This window comes from Fragaria vesca, linkage group LG7 (assembly GCF_000184155.1).
Source record: "Fragaria vesca subsp. vesca linkage group LG7, FraVesHawaii_1.0, whole genome shotgun sequence".
Taxonomy (NCBI): Eukaryota; Viridiplantae; Streptophyta; class Magnoliopsida; order Rosales; family Rosaceae; genus Fragaria; species Fragaria vesca.
The window spans coordinates 8,557,472-8,570,357 of NC_020497.1; the positions used below are offsets into that span (position 1 = coordinate 8,557,472).

Sequence of the window (12,886 nt, forward strand, 5' to 3'; positions counted from 1 at the left end):
GTCCGAGATTCGGTCAGCCAAACTCGCCACGCTATCCCGGATAACTCTCAGGGTTTCTTCCATCTCTCCTTGCCTTCCAACTTGGACTTGCGGGATCGGCTCGGGTAAAGGCGGCGATCCCTCATCCCGCATTTCATCCGGGAACAAGTTCGTCCCTATATGCACGGTCCTACGGTTCGTTCCCACCGGGGTGCCCGTCTGCTGAGACGTGGCCGCCCGATCCAACTCCCCAGCCCGGTCCAATGCCTCCCGATGCTTAACTCCCCGGGCTAGCGCTCTCATGAGCGTGGCGTTATCCCTTTCCAACCTGGGCTCCCTCCCGGAGGCTTCTACTCGATCGTGGGCACCATGCTGCTCTAACCGAGTGATTTGAGCCCTCATATCTTCCAACATCTTGGCTACCTCTTGAGGATTGAGATCCCGTGGCACATACTCTGGTGTTTCATCCCGATTGGTTCTCCCAGTAATTCTTGAACTTCCCCCTGCGGTTTCCGGGGTCCTTCCTAATATCACCTCCCTCTCTTGGTCTTGCTGTTCGATTAACTCAGCCATCGAGTCACGCTGGCTTTTTGTAGTGATTTCCACAGACGGCGCCAAATGTTTCTGTACAATCCTGGACGGGTTCGCAAAAGCTTATAATATGCCAAGTGGATAGTCTGCTACCTTCTTGCTGACTTGCAATAACAAAAGGGGACCGGGAGCTTCCGGTCTTTCCTCCTCTGAAGCTTAAGTCAGTATATGGTGGTTGAACGTAATTACTGAGGATAGTTATGATACCTGACAAACTGGCGGCTGGGTCATATTTATGGCCCAGAGTGGATTCTCTTCACCTGAAAACCGATGTGGGACAACTGTCTTTGCTGTTACTTCACATCCAACTCCCTTATGGCTTCTGAATCCTCCCCCAGCCCAATACTGCAGCCAGGGTCGAGCCCGGCCCACCCTACTTGCTGGTGGATACTTCGGGGCGGCCTCAGTTGTGGTGGAATGCCTGCTGGTTTACGGACTTGGGAGGTTGTTTTATGCACAACCGACTACAATCCCGCCATTTTGTTTGTGCTCAGAAAAAGAAAATGGTGCTTGGGGTTTGTATTGACAGGCCACTATTCCCAATATGACTCCCCAAATACTTCAGCTATTTGGGGAAAAGGGAAGACTAAATCCAAAGAAAGCCAGAATTAGTGATTCGATTTCATACATAGTAAATCCAAATTTTTGGTTAGTATGTTTACGTTAGACTCAATACCTTATTTGTACTCAATGAACTCTTACATATGTCACCACGTCTTCAGTAGCATGCTCTTGATCCATCTCTCCCTTAATAAGTTTCTGGTGCATTTAAAGTATTGGATCCCCAGTTTGTATGCAGGTCTAACGCACACCTGCGACCATGATAGAGCCTTTACCAGATTAAGTCAGTACAGCAGAAGTGGAAAGAAAGAAGAGTAAGCAGAAGATCTAAAAAGATCTGTACCTTATATTGGCACGACAGCCTAGTACTTTTATGTCAATTAAGGTTCAAAGTTCAGATTCAACTTATGACGTGTGTGAACGCCTTAGAAGACCTTGCATAAACCTCTAAATGCAACACAAGCCTTAAGGGAAGCATCTGAGATTGGCTGTGCCTAGAAAACTAGTTCTAGCTTTCAAGTTTCAAGTGTCAGTTTAGGTTTTTGGAGAGATCTCCAAGGGTAGTTATGAGCAGACTAGTTTAGTTTTTCGTTTGATCAAAGACTACAATGGTTAACTAGAGTCATTTTGAATGGAGTCTATGAGCCAATTTGCCCCTTTTCAACACTCATACAGCATGAACTCGGCAAAGCCATGAGCAACCACATTACACCCTGTGACCCCTGGGGGTACAAGATCACATTAACAGTAGTACCAAATTAATGGATAAGTGTCTTGATTTCCTCAGCAATCACAGGAAAATCCCTGTCGAGATTTTACTGCCTTGCCACTTCTGAGGCACTTCAGAATCTCGAAGTTCCAGGCCGCCTCTAACCAACTCGAGAAACACTGATCTCCATCACAATCTCCTTCTAAAGTAAAACTTTTCAAACTTTTAACTTTTCCAGGCACACACACAATGCCAGAGAAATGGACTCTTCTTCAACACCACACCTGAGGCAGATAGACTTGGAACACAAGAAACAGTAGCAGTATAGTTGGAAACGCTTGCGACAATTGCAGAGTTAAATTACAGTTATTTATAGTGTCAGTCATAGTACAACTGAATCCTTTGGATCATAATGATCCTATTTTCATACACAGGTGACTGTTGGGGTTCACTTCAGATGCTTGTTATTCTTGAAGTTTGCCTGCGATACATTAACATATTGGCAAATTAATTAAACAAACTAGTTCGATAAAGAGATTGACTGATTCTATGCAATGGTCGGCTAGCTTAGTCTGATCTTGAGATAGTCTACAACAGTACAACTGCAAGACCGCTAGTTTTACATTAACCGCAGAACTTCCCGGTGATCTCGTTGTACACTTCTTACTGGTTTCGTATGTGATTCAGTAACAGTCCACCCCTCTGATTCCTAGTCATCGTGAAGTGACGATACCTCTCAATAGCTGTCTTTATTCTCTATCTTGTTTGAAAAACCGTAGGAGACTTGACATGATCAAAGAGCGAACAACTTCCTGATTGCAATTATTTGTTGATTTATGGCCGGAACTTGGCAATTCTGTAAAAAGGAAGCATCATCATTCATCAACCAATGATTCTCAGTAATTTGAGCTATACAGTACTTATGATGTTTGTAATCGCCCTGCATTTTTTGTTCAGTTCAGCTCAAATCAAGTAAAAATAAACAAGTTCTTTGCTACTATATTGTAGACTGAACGGGACACACAGATGTGAATAAAGTCTTCTATGTTTGATTGCATTATCTGGAATCAACTTTGAATGAAGAATGTAGAGCATTTACACATGGTTTTGGTCTAGAACCGAAAATACTCTACAAAGCTCATGCTAAGCGGAAATAAATAGATGAATGCATACCTCCACTAATCTTAACCGCCATCAGCAATCTTGATTTTAGAGGAATCTCAAACATACAAATATGAAAACATCGAGTCACATAAGCCGAGTCTACAATTGCTACTTTAACAAGGGACTTAAAACAAAGATAAGAAACGCAAGAGATTCTAATTTTGTTGAATCAATTTAATAGATGATCCTATTCTCCATCTAAAAGACTTCGAAGACAAAACCTACACAAAACCTACACGATTAAATCTAGTTCACAATGCTCCTAATGGCCTACGTTCTGGAAGATAACTCTAAAAAGAGAAAAGAAATATCAATTTACAATCTGACTGTTTAACACGCAGGCAACTTTTTATATACAGAGCACTTATTATGCCATCTTCACTTTGGGAAACCAAAATCTTGAAACCCAAATGAACCACCTTGATCACCAGGTGGAGGTGGAGGTGAAGGAATCCACTTGCGTTCAGCGGGCGCAGGCACCGAGTTTGTATCTACTGAGGTTATGTCGTGAATGCTCGATCTTTTCCTTTCCTTTTTACCTGAGCTTTGGCGAAGAAAATATTTTTGTGCATGACTAGCCACTTGTGTGGGTGTTCTCGTCACAACTACATTTCTTGAAATGCTTCTCCAATCACCCTTACCAAATTGCTTTAGTCCTACCAGAAACAATCTGTTGCAAGAGAATATTTAAAGTCAGCAGTGTTCACACACATATAAGCATGTAATTCATCACAAAGCAAAAAAGGAATACACACACATATCAAGGAACTGAAGGAAGAAACTGCAGTGCAGATGAGTGATCAAATATCCGGTTAGAAATAATTAAACAACAATTCCACAAGTTTGCACTCAATTACTATTTATAGAATTGACACTGAGATGAAAACTCTGTTACTAAATAAAGCATTCGGTTATGCATTTTATTACTTGGTAAAAATTAGTTGTATATGATATCGTTTTAAGCACAATCATCACTTTTACTTCGCTGCAACTTCAATAACAAACTCACATTCTAAGTTTAAGTTCTTAACGATACGAAATCCAACTGTCCAAACTGAACAATACCCCTGCCAAATGAACCGAACTTGATTTGCTAGTTTGTCGACAAACAATTACATAAACAAAGTTCAGAATACCAAAACATTCATTCATCTACCAAACAAGTTGGTTATCAGATTATATAAGCATGCATCTGTTTAGCTTGATCATTTAAGAGACTAAAACCCATAGTTCATTTCCAATCTAATACTCAAAATTCAGAAGTAATAAATAAAAAGAATTAAAAGAAAAAAGAAATAGAGGGAGAGAGATTACTTGTGTTCAATTTCAGTCCATGGCTTTCCCTTCTTCCTCTCCGCCGCCTCACTGGCGGCGTTGTTATTAGTATTATTAGCCTTGCAACCATCAAAAGAGATCTGACTCGCCGAGTCCCACCCGACCCCAGCCGCCGCCGAGTCATCAGCGTAACTCGGTAACTCGACTCGGCCCGAGTCAATTTCGACGACATCATGCACGAGAGTCTCGTAGTGCTCCAAAACCTCCTCGGCAGTCTTGCCCGGAACCATCTCGGCGATCCGCTCCCAGCGATCCGGCAAGTCCTCGGAGAAGCTCACCAGCGCCTGCTCGAACAGCTTGTCCTCGGCTCGAGTCCACCGAGCCGACGACGACCAACACGGCGGCGCTTCCTGGAACATCTCTGCTGTTCGTTCACCTGAATTGGAGTCGTACAAGGTTTTTGGTGGCAGATTCGGAGAGCTTGTGGTTTTATACAAACAAAGAAACAAGAGTTTGGGTTTGGTCTGGGAAGGCAGAGAGAGAGAGAGTTTAATAGTTGTACGGCACTTCCAAATCAACACGTTTTTGTAGTTTTTTTTTTTTTAAATAGCAATTTCATGTCGTTTCCAGCTGTACCTCTATAGTGCCAGGTGTAGAGGCACCTATTTATTTTTTCCGCCTGTATTTCATTTTTCTTCGCCGGAAATTGTTACAGTTTGATTCCGATGCCGATTCTTTTGGCTCTCATTCCTTGGATATAGGGGCTTAATGCAAGAGAGTCATTATTCTGGATTATCAGAATAGAACGCGGTTTTGTGAAATGTGTAGTGTGTTTATTCTTAGGTGCATTTTTAGAGCTCCCCAGTAAGAAAAAGTTTTCTCGATTTTATGTTAAGAGGATCGGTAAACTAAACGTTCCATGTAGACTGATCAGGGTAACTCAATTTCTGACGTAGAACAGATCCTAACAAGTACTAATCGTTCTATCGATCTCTAAAAGAAATGGAGATGAGAGATACAAAAGATGAAAAACTTGGACTTGAGTGGCTTACAGAAAGAACTTGTGTTGCAGCCTAGAAGGTAAGTGTTCACCAGTTATTGTTAGTTTTTCCTTTTAAGATATACCCTGCCAAATGCCAGTAACTGCATGAAACAGAGCTTGTAATACCAAATTCAGCTATCACAATAAACCCTGCCAATTTCTACTGCAGAAAATCTTGAATAAAGTTGCTTTCTAATTCTGGGATATCATAGATTCTTGACCACATTACACCTATGACATCTCTATGGTGCCTATGGATTCTCAATTTCGATTCAATACATGTACAAAATGTTGACAACAAGCTTACACATAAAGGAAGAGAGGATTATGCAATGAAATGTGGAACTATGAGCATCCTGAAATTTCTATGCCGTCACCTCCTTTCCGCATGAAGACACACATGAGAAGCACACAACACGCCTTTACTTCCGCTGCTTTTTTGGTTGTGATTCTGACGGGACATCGCCCTACAAATTTAAACTTTTTCAGTTAACAGGATGGTAAGCACTCAACAAAAAATTAACCCACAAAGATGATCACAATAATCATGCCATTTCCAGCTTAGTTTGTTGCAAAACTACAATCCGGGAAATAAATTGCATTTTAAGGTTTCTGATTTAGCTCTTCCATGAGTTTGTCACTTTATTGGTACGACTTCTGATTTCCCAAAGTATCGGCCCCAGATATAATATGCATTCTTCCAACATCCAGATTTGTGTATGCAAGTACGATTACCAAGGCTGTAAAGTAGATTAAGATTTCCGTAGCAGACGACTTCTATATAAATGTATCTGGACAAATTACATTTAAAATGGCTATACAATGCGTTCGCATCCATCTCTACAAGACAGATAACCATAATATTTTCGTGTTCTATTTAATATTTTATTATGTGTTATTTGCCCCAACGAAAGCTAGAGAACAATAGATGAAAACGAAGGGAAGAAGGAGAAACACATAACAAGATGAAAAAAAAAAAACTACACAGGGCAGGAGGGAGGGAGGAAGAGGGAAAACACAAGAAAAGAACAAACTAGAAACCTGAAAAGGTAGAAAGGTATATTTTACACATAACAGTTCCAAGAGACAGAGAAGATTTACAGCTCAAGTAGTTATTGGAGAAGTTAGGTTGTGGGGATAGAGAACCACATTTCTCCATCCGAACCAGCAATAAGCAGACCCACATTTCCACCAAATACATTATCTTCCTTATAACCCACAAAACATTGATCCACAAAGGAACTCTCAGCCCTTCCATAATGTATATAAAGCTTTGTGAAAACCATACAAGGCATCAAATATCTCCACAAATCACCATAAGTGAATCTCAGGACCCTTGAAGTACCTCATTCTAAAGGTTAAGATTTTTTCCATAATAAAGATGATCATGCAAACTTAAGTTTATTCCAATAAGGACTCAGTTGGCTCATTCATCTTATATGCGACCCAATGGGTTGTATTCCAAGTATTTTCCGTAGTCTTTGGACAAATATGATTGAAATTAGCATTTCATTATACACAGTAGTACAACTCAATAAGTAATTCCATGTATTTTCCCTAGTCTTTGGACAAATGTGTTTGAAATAACTCAAAAAAGCATTTCACTATTGAGAAATTTGCTTAAACAATGTCAGAACTTTGCTCCACTATTAACTTGTGTATCTCATCTTTTCGACATATCAGAACCGTATCTGAGGTTTCAACCCTGACCCAGTTTCGGTATCTGCGACCACTAACATCGTCAACCCCATTAACTTTTAAGGGGCAAATTCATCCAACCCTTTTATCCCGCCAATTTACACAGAATAAAATTGAAATGAATCAAGTTTTTGGGTTTTGGCGCCAATCAACTAGTCAGTCCATATGATGTAAACCTGCGCTGTTGGGCTGCACCTTGACCACTAATTGACTAAATGACTAAATCACACAAAGAATTGAATCTCTGACTTGGGGTAAGATTGACTTGGAAAGAGAAAGGGAGAGCGCAGACCTGAGAATGTAATAGAGCTCGGTCAGGGTAGACAGTTTTGGGGATATAAAGTAGGGTTTAAAGTGAAGGGAAGAAATTGGCCTTGAAAAGTTAACGGGGTTGACGACGTTTGTGGTCCCAGATACTGAAACTAGGTCGGGGTTGAAACCTCATATACTGTCCTGATATGTCGAAACGATGAGATACGAAGTTAATAGTGGAGCAAAATTCAGACACTATTTGAGCAATTTTCTCATTTATACAGTAGTACCGAGTTAATGTAGTACTGTACAAACAACAACGCATATACTTTTATGCTAACCCAACATTGAGGAAGTAGAATTTTCATTGCAAGAGACCTTTCATTGTCTGCTATGTCCTAGAGTCTGCTATGTCCTAGAGTATCAGTCGGATGATGTTCTTGTCAAATGGTACCTCTAAATAGGAAGATTTTATTTTCTCAAGTTTCAAGATTTGTAATTTCGCAGGAAACTAGTAGTGATGCAGGACAAGTAGGCGTAAACCTGATGAACGAATTCTAGGTTTTATGGCTCTAATGGACTGGTTGTTTTGGAAGCAGCGCAATTTTATGAAAATAAGGATATGGAATCAAGAAAATAACAGGATAAAATACACCAGCATTACACCAGTATGGAAATAGGATAGAACTACTAACAGCTCAAGCATCAACCCTAGAGGCCTTAGGCATCACACCCAGGGTTCGTTGCATCAAACAAACCTGGAGACGAGCGATAAAGCAAAGGCTTCCAATTTTGTCCATGCTTAAGAAGGGATGGTACATTAAATCTAGAAGAACTAAGATAAAATCCAAACAATAAAGAGCCTTCCTATTCTCCTCTAAGAAAAAGTCCTAAAGAAATCGAGCAGTAATACACAACGCATCTACAAGATGCCTAACCAATCCTTCTGCCTTGGAATCCTATTTACGAGGCTTTGGATAAAACCTAGAGGTCTTCCACCTGTCTTACTCATAGAGTAGAGAGCAGAGAGATTGTTATTTGGTTTTTGTACTTTTTTCTATTGTAAGTGGATTCCTTGTCCAAATTTCACTGCTTGCAATTTTTATTATGAGAAACAAAACTTTCATTAAGAACTAAAAAGTATTTAAAAAGAAATAAGAAAAATATATCTTTGTCCACAGCTACTACAATGAGAATTGGTAGAGAATGCTTACAGAGGTTGAAAGCTGCTCGCGGATATAGGCCATTGATCGTAGCATGGCACCTAATGTATCCCTAGACACTTGAAACTTAACCTCTGACTCCCCTGTACTTGTATCTGTGTCTTGGAGCTGAAGAATAGGGAAAAGCATTATATTAATAAATCAAAAAGTAAAAGTAAACAAGAGAAAGAGCCCCACTCAACATATGTATGACAAGCAAACTGATTTGCTTCCTGCTTGGGATGACGACAACAACAACATTAACACTAAAGTAACCATAAATTAAACATTTCCGACACCGTATACAAGAATATCTTCAGCATGAAGTAGTGAGCAGGCACCATTATGCACAAAACCAGATGTAAACATATCAAGTACTCTGCTAGCCAAAGGACAGGCAGAAAGTCACTTAAAATCAATAGTGTTAATACTGGGCATATTCAAAATCAAGTTTCACACTCACACAAACAGATATGTCATGTTTCCTTTCTAGAAAGTTCGCTTCTCCCCTTCCCGCTAGATTTCAGCTCACTTGATCACCCCCAATGACAATCATGGGATGGTCAACTCATGTAACAATTGTCAGATAAGAAAAATCAGAGCTTGTCCAGTACCAAGTGAGATTAGTACAGAAATGTCTGCTATCACCACCCTTAAAAGAGCGAAGTCAAAAGAAGAGTGTGTGTATACACATTATAGTTATATATATATATATATATATATATATATATATATATATAGAGAGAGAGAGAGAGAGAGAGAAAGTAGATTCTAGACTAGTTTGAATTCAAACATGGACTAGGCTGCTCTGAACTTGAAAACTAATCTATTATTCCAGTTGACAAAGATCAATCACAAATGCGCTTCAGTAATCAACTAAGAACACTACAGTAACTTCAAACTGCAAAACACATGGCTCCCAAAAGGGAGGCAATGAAACTGCAAATACAAAATTTAAGCTTGAGTAATTGATTTTTGTACCTTTAAATTTATAACAGCAACCTTATTAGCTGGTGTTGAGAGCTGCTCGCTAATGTAGGCCATAGACCTCAACATTGGCTCCAATGAAACCCTCGAGAGCTGAAACTTAACCTCTGATTCTACTGATGGAATCCTGCTATAATCATGCAACTGCAGTGGTTTTAAGTAACACGTTTTAGAAAAAGAAAAATGAAGCAGTTGCTCAGATACAAAAAAGTTGTGACAGTGTAAAGCAAACTGATAACTAGCCGATTACAAGAGGTCACACATTTTGAGGGGCTTCATGTATAAAATATATATATATAATATCAAAATTGTTTAGGAACTTCATGTATAAATGCACTGATATCTGGTTAATTAAATACAGCACATCCAACTTGACCTAGTTGGACAATTCAGTAAGTCACAACTTGTTTTATGATTTCACTTGAGCATTTACGCACCTTCAGATTAATGACAGCTACTCTATTTCCTGGTGCTGAATTCTTGTTCTCCATAACCCAAGTCATTGACTTAAGCTGCGGAAGTACCACCTACAGAAAAGACTCCAGATCAATACCATGACTTTGCACTCAGAACAGGAGGAAAGAAAACAAAAAAAGAACAGAAGGATACATGCAAGAACAGGAAAAACAAAACAAAGAAACAAAATCTTCCTAACCATATTCTCAGGAGTACCATCATCCCGTAGAAGAGACACCGGGGCCATTCGTGGCAAATTCAAATCAGAAACACTTTGACCTGGTGCACCAGCATCATTAAGATTAAATCGCCTCATAACTTCATCTTGGCGTGGCCACAACAAAGGGGTCATATCTGAATTTGATGTAGAATTTTTCTTGTCTTCATAGCCAGTCCCAGTAACCTGAGAGCTAGGAGGTGTAACTTTAGCTACATTTCTCTTCACAACAGAAACCTTCTTCCCACCATCTCTAAGAGCAGTCATTGCTGCATTATAAGTTTCTATAGTAGTAGCCCCATCCTCTGCATATCTAATGGCTTCCCGACAGAGATGGTTATACCGTAATGTCAGAGATTCTTGGTCATGCAACTCCCCACTACGTTCATCTAGGCCAGTTCCATTCTTTGCATTTCTTGTCCATCGTTTCAAAATGTAATGGGAAGGTAGTGTAAGCACATTTGTAACTGTAAAGACTGTTAAAACATGTCTACATAGAATACCTGAATACTCAAACAATTGACAACTACAGTTAGCTCTCATCTCTGGATAGTTTAATGTAACAATGTACGCCTTGTGGTCATCCTCAAATTTTGCCACTCTGAATGTGCTGATAGCTCCATCACCTTCAATTCTATTTGCCGTGTACACAAAAGTTTCAACCAGCTCTTCTTGAAATTTTGCGAAGATTTTTCTTGTATAAAGATTGGCTGCTTGTTTCTCCATGGGTGATGGTGTTCTCAATACTGGTGTAGTGCAAATTGTATCGAAGTCAGCTTCTACTTCCCTTTCAAACCAGTTCTCTAATGCTCTTTCATACTGCCTAAAGAACAATGGTAATGTCGTCTGCTGATTCACATAGCCTTCAAAGAAGGAAACCTCAAACCCTTGATTGGGAGCTATGGCAGCAAAAAAGGAATCCCGAAAATACACAGGTACCCATTGAGCACGAGCACTATACAGCGATTGAAGCCAATCATTTCTCCTGAGATCATACTTATCAAGGATACAATCCCAAGACAATTCAAACTCCTCGATCGTTTCAGTCAAATTGATACAGTTATAAAGTTCGACCTGAAAATTAGGATGTGCATGACATACGTGAGCCAACCTTTCCTGGCCTTCTCTCAAAACATGCCACTTGCTAATACAGTGGCGAACTTCTGGAAACACCTGAGAAACTGCTGTCTGTATGGCTCTGTCTTGATCAGTTGTAATAGATACAGGTCGGCGATCATTCATAGCGGTAAGGAATGTCTTGAATAACCAATTAAAAGATGCCTCTGACTCATCTAGAAGTAATGCACAACCAAACAAGATTGTCTGACCATGATGGTTCACTCCGGTAAAAGGAGCAAATGGCACTCTATACTGGTTTACTCTGTATGTAGTATCAAGCGTAACAGCGTCACCAAAATGAGAGTAAGCTGCTCTTGACCTTGCATCCGACCAAAACACGTTACCCATGTGATTATCTTCATCAAGTTGTATTGCATAAAAGAAACCAGGGTTTTCAGCCTGCATTTTCTTGAAATACTCCAGCAAATTCTGAGCATCCTTCCCCAATGTCCTCCTTCGACTACAAGGCCGAATAGGATTTACTGGAGCAGCATTCTTGACTTGCCGATTTGATTCTGCAGATGAAGCACTCCTAACTAGACGGTTTTTCTCCAAAGATGCACGGTTCCCATCCATGGAGACATACATAACACCACTGGGAACAATCCCCACTCCTTGATAAGCTTCGGCCAAATTCTTGGCAGCACCAGCAAAATGGCGGCGAGGCCGGAGATAATGCACGGGACTAGGATTCGCTAATGCATGACTATGCTCCTTGACAAACTTGGTAGAAACCCATCTGTTACCACCCCTTGACTCTATCCTAAGCATCGCGTCGCAACTATCACCATGTCTTCTCTTGACACCCTCTTTCCCACACACAAACTCCCTGGCAGTGGTTGTTCCGTCGGGATTAGAACGACTAGACTGACCAACTTTGGAGTTAAAACCCAACCGTCTAGCATATTCCTCATACAAATTCTTGGCAGCCTCTTCGGAATGGAACTCCATGCCCACATAGGGCTCAGGAATCTCCCCCTCCTCAACATGAGCCTGAGGAGTCTCACCATTATTCACCTCTCCACCTTCACTACGTTCGGCATCGCCATCATCTCCCATTCCACTATGCCCTACTGCTCTTACATCAATCACTTGAACATCCATATCAAATTGGCTATAGAAATCTCTGTGAGCTAATCAAAATAGCACCATTACTAAACCTAGTAGTTCCCAATCTGCATAAAACCCCAACAAAACAAAACCAAATCATGTTTCAGGGTTTATGGAAAACCGAACACACTAGTGATACCCTAACAAATTGACAGCGCATCCGAAATTGCAAAGCGAAATTGGAAAGAGGAGAAAAAGGTTAGAGAGGAGGAGGAGGAGGAGGCAGACCTTGAAGCTTGTGGTGTCATTCCAAGAGTGTGGAGAAATTGAGAAGGAGAAAGCTAGGGCCTAACGTGCAATCTTGACTCGGCGTTCACGGAAATAAGGATCGCTGGGATAATCTGTGTGTCAGTAGAGAGACCGGTTCGTGTCGAAGAGGTGTGGAAATTAGAAACGAGAGAGAGAGAGAGTTGGGGAAGAACCGAAGAAGGAGGAAGTGGAAGAGGGCGGTCGTGTCCGTCGAATTAGAATGGGGGGGGGGCACAAGATTGAAGGGAAGGGGCTGTATTTAGTTTTCTCTCTTG

The 12,886-nt window shown here is 40.6% G+C and overlaps 2 protein-coding genes across 2 annotated transcripts; both read right to left on the reverse strand.

The window, feature by feature from the left end:
* Nucleotides 1–2,385: 2,385 nt before the first annotated feature.
* LOC101298361 (transcription factor DIVARICATA-like) lies at nucleotides 2,386–4,797 on the reverse strand. The gene is made up of 3 exons (XM_004306964.1): nucleotides 4,319–4,797; nucleotides 3,424–3,674; nucleotides 2,386–2,696 (listed from the first exon to the last, which is right to left on the reverse strand). The coding sequence occupies exons 1-3, from the start codon at nucleotides 4,696–4,698 to the stop codon at nucleotides 2,590–2,592; spliced, it is 738 nt and encodes a 245-aa protein (XP_004307012.1). The 5' UTR covers nucleotides 4,699–4,797; the 3' UTR covers nucleotides 2,386–2,589.
* Nucleotides 4,798–5,140: 343 nt separating this feature from the next.
* Nucleotides 5,141–12,356, reverse strand: LOC101298646 (protein FAR1-RELATED SEQUENCE 3-like). Its single transcript, XM_004306965.1, has 6 exons — nucleotides 11,758–12,356; nucleotides 10,116–11,706; nucleotides 9,898–9,987; nucleotides 9,455–9,604; nucleotides 8,486–8,602; nucleotides 5,141–5,788 (listed from the first exon to the last, which is right to left on the reverse strand). The coding sequence occupies exons 1-6, from the start codon at nucleotides 12,354–12,356 to the stop codon at nucleotides 5,744–5,746; spliced, it is 2,592 nt and encodes an 863-aa protein (XP_004307013.1). The 3' UTR covers nucleotides 5,141–5,743.
* Nucleotides 12,357–12,886: the final 530 nt, after the last annotated feature.

Coding starts and splice junctions, on each gene's coding strand:
- LOC101298361 (XM_004306964.1), bottom strand. CDS start 4,698: ATGTTCCAGGAAGCGCCGCCGTGTTGGTCGTCGTCGGCTCGGTGGACT. Junction 3,675..4,318: donor TGGACTGAAATTGAACACAA/GTAATCTCTCTC, acceptor CTCTTGCAACAG/ATTGTTTCTGGTAGGACTAA. Junction 2,697..3,423: donor ACCTCCACCTGGTGATCAAG/GTGGTTCATTTG, acceptor TCCTTTTTACAG/AATTGCCAAGTTCCGGCCAT.
- LOC101298646 (XM_004306965.1), bottom strand. CDS start 12,356: ATGGATGTTCAAGTGATTGATGTAAGAGCAGTAGGGCATAGTGGAATG. Junction 11,707..11,757: donor TCATCTGCAGAATCAAATCG/GCAAGTCAAGAA, acceptor TTGTAGTCGAAG/GAGGACATTGGGGAAGGATG. Junction 8,603..9,454: donor TTGCTGTTATAAATTTAAAG/GTACAAAAATCA, acceptor CCTATTCTTCAG/CTCCAAGACACAGATACAAG.